Raw genomic sequence first — 11,853 nt, forward strand, 5'->3', positions numbered from 1 at the left:
CAGGCATCTAAAGGAACTGTGAAAATTAACTGTATTAATTAAGTTTGTTAGTCGGCGACACGGTGGCGCAGCAGGTAGTGTCGCAGTCACACAGCTTCAGGGACCTGGAGGTTGTGGGTTCGATTCCCGCTCCGGGTGACAGTCTGTGAGGAGTTGGTGTGTTCTCCCCGTGTCCGCGTGGGTTTCCACCGGGTGCTCCGGTTTCCTCCCACAGTCCAAAAACACACGTTAGTAGGTGGATTGGCGACTCAAAGTGTCTGTAGGTGTGAGTGAATGTGTGTGTGTCTGTGTTGCCCTGTGAAGGACTGGCACCCCCTCCAGGGTGTATTCTCGCCTTGCGCCCAATGATTCCAGGTAGGCTCTGGACCCACCACGACCCTGAATTGGATAAGTGGTTACAGATAATGAATGAATGAAGGTTTTTTAGTCGATTCACAATTTGAATCTTCATTAAAGTGTATTTTATAGATATTCTAGAGAGGAAATAAAAAAAATCTAGATTATCAGCAAAGACAAATATTTGTATGAGGTGAGTTCTCAGATTTTGAAAGAAAAAGTGGTTCAGTAAATTTTTGTGTATGATTCAGATATTAAGAACCTTCCTGTATACATTGAATTACATGATTTTATGTAAATGATTGCACAATTATACAGTTACATAAGTAGATGACACAAAGCCCAGTAAAAGTTAATTTTGAAAGGGCTTAAATGAACTTAAGGACATCATAGCACACCATAAAGCCTGTTGAGATCTGGCAGTGTAGGAAATCATTGCTTATGTAATTTGAAAGGGAAATTACTGGTTTAGCTGTGGTAATATATTAAACAAGCTGTTTAATAAAAGAGCACCTGTTGTCCGAAGCGACTGTGAGAAGCAAATCATCTGGCTTGAACTTTAGGGAAGCATTTACAACAATAGCCTTCTGCTCTATTCTCTTTCATCCTTTTAACACACAAAGGAAATGAAAGGTCACAAAGACGTCAAACAATGACAGCAGAACGTCTTTCTTTGACTAACATTAGTGGAACACAATATGCTCATAAGCACTAGCTTTGTCACTTGTCTTGATACAATGCACTTTGTATTTAATACATGGCCAAATTTGCAGGCATTTATTATTTCTTTTGAAATCAATACTAATAAGGGGTTTATTAAGCTTTATATCAGCAACAGCCTCTATTTCATTTGGGAATGTTTTGCAGTACATGTGGGAACATTGTGTTGAGGATTTAGTTGCATTCAATTGCCTTAGTGAGAACAAGAACTGATGCTCAGAAATTCCTACCCAGCTCACTACAAAGATTTTGAGTTCCATCCCTGCAGAGAACACAGTCCAGTGCTGCAGGCCTTCAGCTGGCAATGCATTTCTATGGAAATTTTACAGTCTGTTTGTACAGCTGAACAACAGCTAGAGAGTCTTTCTAGTCAGTGGTTTTGCATATTTACCAAAGCTGTTGTAGGGCATTTACATTTCTAAAATGATTTAGATTTTTCTAAATTAGTCACAGAGCTTCACAACACAAGCGTTTTCTATGGAATACACTCAGAAGTTATAGATTTGGGTGATACACTTTCAGATCATTTGAATGTGGTTTTCCCAAGTAACGAAAAATGAAAAGACCACACATACACATTCCATAAGGAATCATAACATAAATTACCTTAATAGTGTGGAAGCCTGTGTGAAATCTTAAACTAGTAAAATATGTGTGAATCTAGTCTTAGGAGTCATGTAATAAAAAATTCATTCCTGCACTTTCTATGTCATTTTTTTAATGTGGTATGTAAACACTAAAAAGCATTTCAGGAGAAGACTTTTGTTTTTATGAAATTTATGATGTAATGAAAAATATATCTTTGTATATATTTGCCTATTCAAGCTACAGTAGTTTAGCAGCACCCATTAGCTCCATTGTTGCAGGGCTTAACCTTTTAGGTTTCAGGCCAGAAGGGATTTTAAATCTGGCACAATACAAAATGTAGAATATTTAAAAGCATGTATAGATTTGATGACTCCATGCTGAATCTCGTACTATAAATACTTATCAATTAAGACCATATTGATGGCATTGACTAGGTTAGATGTTGATGTAGTTCCCTTTTCTTTGCTGCAGGTGGACGCATATGAAAATGATGAGCTGATTTATCACAGAGGGATGCGTGTTTCCTTTGCAATGCAGCTGATGTCTGCTGCAACACGCATCGGGAGTGAACTTCCCAACATCACCTGGCCTTTTTACATTATCCATGGTGGCGATGACAAGCTCTGTGACATTGCAGGATCCCACCTCATGATTAATCAAGCTAAGAGCACTGACAAAAAACTAAAGGTGGGTCTGATGTTACACATTTACATAGTGAATATCATAGAAAATATCATGGATTTTATATTATTATATTTGTGTTGTATAAAGACAGTGGTGGGTACATGTAAAAATGGCAAATCTATAAGAAAACAGTCATATAGTAATATAGACACAGTCTAACATAGAGAGAGGGGGTTGGGGAGCATTTTTCGCCAATCACAGGGGTACAGTACATCAAAAAAAAGGCCTGGGGTTATTAGGCAAGAGATGGGTCACTGTGTATACACAAGGGGCCTTTACTGTATGCACAAATGTGGATAAATCCACTTGAAATGTTGCATGCTGAATATACCTCATATTTGAAAGTAAAATCTTTAGGATCCTAATTTCTCAGCATGATGAAACAATGCTCAAATGGAAAATGCTACAGAGCCATAACAAAGACAGTAAAACCTGTATGTTAAATAGAAATATAAAAAAAATCACAATTATTTGTGCTTGGCATTAAAACAATGCAAGATTTCTCAAACTAATGATAAAGAATACATGACAGACTGCAACAGTCAGTTGAAAAGAGGCACAGGAAGTACCGAATGCTACACAGAGAACAATAAGTACTCCTCATAAAACTCTGCTGCTAAAAATGAAACAGGAATACCTCCTCGGGGATCTCCTGTCTTGAAGCACATTGAAAATTTATGGAGAATTTTGATGTTGTAGCAGTGGCACACTTACTTTCCACAAAAATGTTTGACATTCGCAAGATAGGAATAATTGCCCAAAACTGAACCAAAATATATTTACAGTTCACTGTATATAGTCTCAAAGGAGTAATCGCCAGTCTTGTGATTGGTCCATATTTCAAAAATGTAATGTTAAAATAAATATTCATAAATGTTTACTAATGAAACCACATCCCGACATGCATATTCTCCTCTTTGGAACAGATTCTAAACATGCCTTGGCACACATGGATGTAATCTGCATCTGGTTGCATGCATTTTTACACTCACCCAGGCTGCAAATCTGATTTGTAACATGTCAGAGTTTAACATTTTCCAGGTGATTACCCAACAGCCAAAGCATTCCAACTCTGATCGAAGCCCAATTGGGTGTGTGTTTTTGTTTATCCCTGAAGATGCACGATTACCCATATTTGTGTGTGTTTGTGTACACGTATCAGGTGTATGATGGAGCCTTCCACGCCGTGCACCATGATTTGCCTGAGACAGCAGAGTCTGCCATACAAGAAGTGAACACTTGGATCCTGGAGCGTCTTCCTGCCCCCTCTGGGCCTTAGTTGTCAATCTTCCCACTTAACCAGGCCCCACCCTTCTGACAATATCTACTTCTCTCATCTATTTTTATCAGCTCTTCCAGCTGACTTTGAACTAAAATACATTATGCTTATTATTTTCAATCTAAGAGAGGTCAGGAGTCAGTGCTGTCTGACCCTTGGCTCCGGGGTCAGGGCTTTGATGTTTTTAGGTTAGAGGATTGTTAGGGGCTAATGTGTCAGGCTTACGATCACACTTCCAGCACCATGGGGTGCGACTCACGTTACTGTGGCAATCGCCAGAAGAACATAATGAGCATGGCTGCCCCCGGCACCAGGCTGTCCTTTGTGTGTTGCTGCGGTAACGGAACACAGCTGCCCTTTGTACTCTGTGTTCTTTTCTTTGATGTTGCGTTCCCCTTAGTGATAGCTGCTGTGTTGCACTCTGCTGCCCCTTCTGCACAAGGGTGGGAACTGCAGGCTCTGCTCAGTACAGTTACCAAGGCAACACTGTGAAATAACTGGGCTTTTGGCAGAAAAAAAAAGAATGAATTATAAAAGACGGTGTCATGGTAACAGAGTGGGAGAGGACAGGGAATAGAGAGGAGAATGGCTGCAGAGTGATTTTAACTGGGCTTTCAGAAAGATGAATGAAGTACAGAGAGACCAGCTTGGGAAGCATGGCCATGGGGGAACACCCTCAAGCCGTCATTTTTCACAGAGATTTAACCCACACACATATATTCACACTTGTTCATATGGCTCCAGGGGAACACCCTGTGGGCTGGACTCACAGAGATTTAGTACACACACACACACACACACACACACTCTTTTGTCATATACTAGGGATGCACCAAATCAAGAATTATATCTAAGACTGCGTCCATCTCAGTTACCATTAAAGAAGGAAAAAGTATCTGTAATATTTAAAGGGCTTAAAACAACAATTTCAATTTAATTATTTTCATTTTAGCAGATCTGTTTTGCAATTTAAAACATAAATTATGAGGCAGTATATGCATTCACACTGTGTTTGATGGCTGCTGCTCCATATATACCAAAGTGTTATAGCACAAATGTACAAGACTTGTAGACCTCAATGGTCAGTATAAGAATACTTCAGTATTCTTATAAATGTTATTATTAATATTATAATTAAATAATACAAAGTAATTGGTTATTTGTCTGGAAAAAATTACAGCTGGCCCTAGAAATTCATAAATGATGCATCCTTAATATGTGTAAAAATATATATAAAATGCAACACATGCAAATCATCACTGTGAGCACAAGAATATTTGTCGTAAAACTGCCCATTCTATTACAATGACTTGCTGAGGCTTCAGTTGGCTCCTGTAGTTGTTCTTGACTCATGACTGTTTTAAAGACTTCAGACTGTTCAGTTCTAGTATTTTGGGTTTGAGGTGTCCAAGACTGTTCTAGAGCATTGTGTCAGAATTCTGCATATGAAAGAATCTATTAGCAGTAAGCTCCTTTCTGTAAAGTCTGGAGATTACATCCCTTGGTGTGTAACTTTGAACATAGCGTTGTGTTACTTCAATGATGAGAACATCATTGCAGTAGTTCTTGACCTCTGTGTTAGCCTAAGGGTCAGATGGCAGACTAGTTGAGGTTAATAGCGTTTGTAGGCTGAGAAAATGTACTTCTATAGGGCCAGTCAAACTCAATAGCTTACACAATTGTACTCACATAGACAAAAAGCATTTGTGTTAAAGAGGTTTGCTTCTGATCCTCTTAGAGGCCTTTTATTGGTGAAATGAGGGATATTTTTACAGCTAAATCTTTTAAATAGATTTTAATAATTACTTATTATTTCTGTAAACAGTTTTATCAACTGTTTTCTGAGATATGGCACATCAAATATGTCACATTAAAATTTTTTTTAAACTATTTGCACAAGAATGTAAATACAATTGTAGACTATTTAAAATAAGAACAGAATGTTACTATTTTCAGAAAACGAATCCGTTGAGATTATAGCCAGTCTTTGTTCAGGAGTAAACTTTTTAGTAAAATCAAAAATGTTCTAAAGATATTGTCAAAATCATGCACGAATATTGTTTTAAATGATTTGGGCCTGGTTTCCAAAACACGTTGTAGCATTAAAGAGTAATGCAACTGATTTTCAGCTTTTAACTTTCAACTGTATTTTTGCAGAACGGTGCAGAAATGCTGTCTTCTCTGTCATAAGAAATGAGAAATTAGCTGTTGGCATTTTGCATCATACGGTTATATCTGATCAGGATACGCTGATAGTTTTAATGCTATAAATAACTGCTTGTCTCATTTCCACTGACAAAGGAGACAACCACAAGAAATACATTAGCAATTCAGTACTGTGCAAAAGTCATCAGCAGCTGCTTTGGGGGGTGGGGGGTGGTGTTGTTTTTTTATAATCCATTTCCTTTACTCCAAAAGATCTTTAGTGTTGTCTCCCAGAAGAAGGGTGTAGAGAAACATGTGACTTTTAGTAGGACCTGGATATTTGTCCTTTGCAATTGGACTATCTTGTCTTATATCTGCTGTGTCTGACTTCTGCACAGTACTGTATATTGTCAATATATTCATTCATTCATTTTCTGTAACCACTTCATCCTGTTCAGGATCTAAATGCAAATACAATACATATGAGCAGATGTACCCTGTATTGCTTAAGGTTTTGATACAGTAATTTTAGAATCAAAAAGCAAATGTAACATCTATCCGTAAGATCATTACCACTGTTACAGAGTGCACAGCTATCTTGGCGTGATCATTGTGCTGTGGTCAGTTGGACCTTGTTTTACTGGAACATGTTCAGCTGGTTCTTATTTATTATAAATACTAAACGGACACTGGTGCTGACCTCATGTACATATATCCATGTAATATACAGATTGTTTGGAGGAACCTATCTGGTCAATCTCCACATCGGGCACTTCACCACAACCTAGTGCTCATTAACTGAACGTTCTTCCCTGTGCAGTGTTGCACCTTGTGCAGGTTGTACTTGCACCTTCATTTGGTCTCAGGGAGCAAGTCTTTAACTGCAAATAAATCCACCCTGTTAAACCGTTACAAGCAGTAATATATTCAGCATTGGCGGCTATCCCATTTCAGACAAAATGGAATATAAACAGATATATTTTACTTTAAAACATTTTTATATAGGTCAGGGCGATGTCATTTTGTGCAGAAATTCAGAATGGTTGCAAACACTGTAAGCGATGATCCTCTTTGACTTTTGACTGTTTCTGTAATCACACAACAAGCTTCGTAAACATGATCTAAGAACGTAACACCAGAGATTCCCTTAAAAATAGAGGTTCCAGATAGGGGCTTTTAAGGCGACAAATTTGGGTTTCATTACGTATTATCAGTGGAAGGTTCTGTAAAAAGAAAAAGAAAAATGAGACGTGAGGGTTAAGAACTGGTTTAAAGTGTGAGGACCTTCCACAGAATGTAAATGTTTCCATAGCAGCCAAAGGATCTGGTAACAATTTAGTCCCTTAATCATACGTCTTCAGACTACATGACGCCTACATGATTATTTTATGACAGTGACATAAACCAGCATTAAAATTTATGAAGGGTTATTCCAAAATGTGACATTTCCCATCAATTCCACCCTAGATGGTGCTGTTACAGCTTTCAGTTTTTAGAATAAGTCTTTGAAGAAGTTTATGTGTAGGTTTGTGTTATTTGTGAGGCATATGTAATGTCATGGGGCCTTATAAATATTGACCTACATTAAACTGTTACCAAGGAACTGTACATCCGAACAATTAACCATTTAGGAACCTTTATTTTTAAGAGTGTGGTCCTAAGAAATGAATGACCTTGCGCTGTCAGTGGTTGACTCCAGTTTAACTGTAAACTGGTATGTAATATTGTATTACTCCTCATGTGACAGCATCACACTTCTCATTCATTTTAAGATCTTACACCATGTTTAATGTTAAATGTGGACTACTCTCATCCTCAGAAGGCCAACTAGCTTACTGGCCATCTGATGCGGGTGGGTTTCTGCATTCTGCTTCAGTATATCAGAAGGAATATTAATTCTGTAAGTTCTGGTATCACTACATAACACTAAATCTGAAGGCAGCAAAGCTAACCTCCACTAATAAGCAGCTGCCAAAAGCTCAAGACAGGTCTTCTTTAATAAGCGGTTCTACTGCAAAACACAATGTGAACTCCTCCGGACTTCGTAACATATGTAAAAGCTTGAGTCTATGAGGCCAGATGCAGAAATGTTTTACGGACTACTGTTTGTATATGCATGTAAAAAGTTTTTAGAAATTCCTACTAATATACTGTAATATATTAATAAAAAACAATATTGTGATTGAACTGTTTATTTCTTCCTATGGCCAGTTGATCAATAAATGAAGACTGTTACAAGATTACAGTGTGTTGGACGTCTTTAATGTGATGCATTCCTAGAGCTACATAGAAATTGATTAATTCATTCTCCACAGAAGTTGATCAATTAAATCAAAACAATTCTGCGTCATGATGTAACAGATTTAAACAATGTGACTCTGGGAGTTTTGATGATGCTCCAATATACAGAAACTTAGAGAGTCAGAATTGTACACAATATTATTGATAGGATCCAAATGTCTGAGCGTATATTGTCTTTACAAAATGACCCAGACAAGTAGCGTGAAACATTAATTGGTTATTAATATTTTTCTTTATATTAGAGACATTGTTTTGAGATAAAGTTTTGGCATAAATCATGATTTACTTCAAAGGTAATATGCACAGAGACACACGCAGGCACTTTGTATTGCAGATGAGTACCCAAAGACTTTACCAGAGTTAACAAGTATTAACATTAGATTAAAAACAAAATCAAAGGGTCTGTGTAAGTTTATGTTAAAAGTAAACCGTATTCCTATCACAACCACTGCAAATATATCGAAATCAATCATTTTCTTTGGTAAAGAAAAATCAAACCTCTCTGAATGAATATATACATAGTGACAATTTAATTTTTTAAATGCTGTTGAAAAAGTAATGCATATACTCCTTCATCACAACATCAGCTCTCTGCATTTTTTTCCCTCCAGATTTATTGTTTTTGTTCCCTACTTCATTCTCCTTTACAGACCTCAGTCGTCTATTATATTGTTTAATAATTATAATTTATATAATAATTTATCATTTCTTTGGGTTGGGTATTGAGGTGTAACTTGCAGCTTCACAGTATGAGCACAAGATGGCGCTCTCTGCCTTTGCCGAGTGGTTCCGGGTGGTCCTCGCCCACGCACTTTGGCAAAAAGGGCAAAAATGAAAATGAGTCGCCCCCTCGCTGAGGTGTCACGATCATCCAAATGGCTGTCGTAGCTTTTACACACGCGGATAGATTCATGTACATAATACATCAAATCACCCGTTAAAGAACCTCATGGAACTGTTTGTACGATTTACCGCTTTGTACGCTTTTTTACACGCCTCTGTACAAAATTATACAAATTCTTCCAACATGTCATAGCACTCCAGGAATCGAATGAACCCCTAAAACTTGTCTTTCCAAATGCCTAAAATTCCAGAACACAGGCCAGAGGCAGCACCATGCCGGAGGTACAACATAGCACTAATCTATTCCTAACTCTGTCCCTGACCCTAACCTCCCAATTGCTGGTGTCTGCCTACTTACTGGTCTCTGGCCTACAGAGATATATCAGGGGTCTTCATTCAGTACCTGCACATAGGAATATGCTGTTAACAAATAATATCCACCCATCCAATTCTCACCAGCAGCTCAAAGCTCCACACCTCAAGTTGATTGATTCTTTAGGTTTATGATGTAAGAAACCTTGGTTGTCCAAATTTGCCTGTTTGAGATTTTCTTTGAAACACTGCAGTTTCAAAGTAGAACTGCTCAGCTACACTGATGACAGCTAATTTCACTCCTATGTTTTAGTTTATAAATAAAGTTACTCAGGCATATGAACAAGGTTAAAAATCGTTTTAATTCTCAGCTTTCAAAAGGCTTTTTCAGTTTTGTTCTATTTAGTCTTAAGTATTAAAATGTTAGTTTTTGTGACATTAAAATATATGCATTGACGACAGATCATTTTGCAGCCATTATTTTATTTTTATTTTTAATCTTCCATAACGTGGGTCCATTCAGTTTTATAGCTTTTTTACTTCGAGGTACATTTCTAGTAATAATCTAGTGAACTTCCCTTGGTACCTGACTGCTCCAGTTTCTCTCTGAGTGATGGCCTGCCCTAATTCTGACGTGGTTTGGATCCCTCAGGGCTTTTGGAGGTCCAGTCTATATTTGTCCTTCCTCAGGTCTAGCGTACTGCAATTACCCAAATTAATGTACTTGTGTCAACATTGCGTATTATGTTAGTTGTTTTGCCCACAAGGTGGCAACTGGACCTTTCGCAGTGGGGGTGGGGGATTTGTGAGTAGGCCCTATCTCTAGCTAAGGCTTTACCTGTGCCTTCCAGGTAAGCAGGCGTGAGATTAGAAAGGCTGCTCTATATTTGCGCCAGCCATGACACGCAACAGGGAAATCCAAACTCAGTTACGTAGAGCATTATGTGGACAGTCTCAGCTGACTGCCTTTGTACGTGCCCAGCAAAATGCACTAGGATTTAAATCTTAGAGTTGGGCAGAATATTTGTTTGAACTTAGAGTACACTGTATTACAGCATTCAGTAGTGCACTTCATTATATAAAAGGAATATGTTTAATAATGTATGATTATTATTTTATTATTATTATTATTATTATTATTATTATTATTGTATTTAATCAAACTAGCTCCACCCTTTAATTTTCTTTTTGTAATTCTTCTGATGAATGTTTAGACATTGTCATTGCTATTCAGTTTTGTGAGTTGTCACAAGCCTTCTTAGTGTAATACACATACATGTTTTAGCACAGCACCTTATCCACTAGAGAGGAAAGTATGTGCACTACAGAGCAGAATGTTGGTTTCATTCATCCTTTAAAAGTACTGAGATAAATAACTGACCCAACACTTTGATTTATCGGTTTATTTAGGCTTCAGGAAAAACTTTTTTAAATGCAAAAATCTATTAATTCTGTTGCACTTTAGAGGCCAGTTAACGAACCTATTTTAAAAGGGTTCATATACAAGCACAGCCTTTGCAAACTGAAATGTAGACCATAGACACTACATTTGTGTGTGTGTATATATATATATAATGTGTGTGTGTGTGTGTGCATGAGCACGTTCGCTCTCTTGCAAGTTATGGCCTGTTCATGAACACACTTATTAGAATAACTTCTTTTGCTTTTACCAGCTGAAAGTACCTGCACTAACATTTAGTTGTGGTTTTCCACACTCTGCTCCGATGGAGGAATGTAGCGCTGACGTTGAGATGATGACGATGAAGGGTCACGTGGTTGCATGTCACTGCACAATTCTCAAGGACACGCCTTTTAGCGGCTGATTTTTGCATTGATTGGTCCATTGTGTACGTCAATCAAAGACTCCTACGTCGGTTGAAGGTAGTGACCTTTCATAAATGAGTCGAATCCTTTCAGTTAAAGAGCCGACTCATTTATTTATTTTTATTTTTATTATTCTTTTGACAAATTAAGTAGTAGCATTAAGACAAAACAAGTAGGTAGATCTTAAGACGATTTAGAACATTATATTTATACCCAATCCTGCTACTTGCTGTTTTTAGTTTATGATATTACTTACATTTTTCGTGTCTTATTTTTTACTTGTATTTCCCAAAACAATGAAATCATTATCTCTATTTTTTTTTTTTTTGAGGTAAGACGTTTATATAACAAGTTTATGTAACTATTTCATCTTTTTCAGGGTTGCAGTGGGTCTGATTGGGCACAATGCAGGAGCACAGCTTGGACAGGTTACCAGTCCATTTTAGGGCATCACACAGTTACCCACACCTATGAATAATTTCACTCAGCCTATTGCCTTACCAATATGTGCTTTGGATTGTGGAAAATGGGGGAAACCCACACCGATGGGGGATCACACCCAACAACACTAGTGGGTTTGAACCAACAACCCCCAGGGACTGGCAGAACCACAAAAGAGTGATGTAATTTTAATGTTATGGCGGACCTTTGAATAAGTCGTTAAAGTAATATGAATATGAAGTAGATTAAAAGCCAACTGTATTCCAAGGAAAACGAAGAAAATACATGTTTTGTGGATACATAGTATTTTCTGAACGACAAATTTGATGAAGCAACTGAGTGAAGAGTCATTTTGAAGCCGAAAGAGTCGAATCTTCTGT

The 11,853-nt window shown here is 37.5% G+C and overlaps 1 protein-coding gene across 4 annotated transcripts in view; it reads left to right on the top strand.

The window, feature by feature from the left end:
* mgll (monoglyceride lipase) overlaps positions 1–7,985 on the top strand; it is a 25,119-nt gene extending 17,134 nt beyond the window's left edge. For all 4 annotated transcript variants that reach the window (XM_066643848.1, XM_066643850.1, XM_066643849.1 and 1 more), the window contains 2 exons: positions 2,116–2,331; positions 3,491–7,985. In XM_066643848.1, coding sequence (XP_066499945.1) covers positions 2,116–2,331; positions 3,491–3,607 — 333 coding nt within the window. In that variant the 3' untranslated portion in view covers positions 3,608–7,985. The remainder of the gene's footprint in view (positions 1–2,115; positions 2,332–3,490) is intronic.
* The last annotated feature ends 3,868 nt before the right edge of the window (positions 7,986–11,853 follow it).

This window comes from Hoplias malabaricus, chromosome 14 (assembly GCF_029633855.1).
Source record: "Hoplias malabaricus isolate fHopMal1 chromosome 14, fHopMal1.hap1, whole genome shotgun sequence".
NCBI classification, from domain to species: domain Eukaryota; kingdom Metazoa; phylum Chordata; class Actinopteri; order Characiformes; family Erythrinidae; genus Hoplias; species Hoplias malabaricus.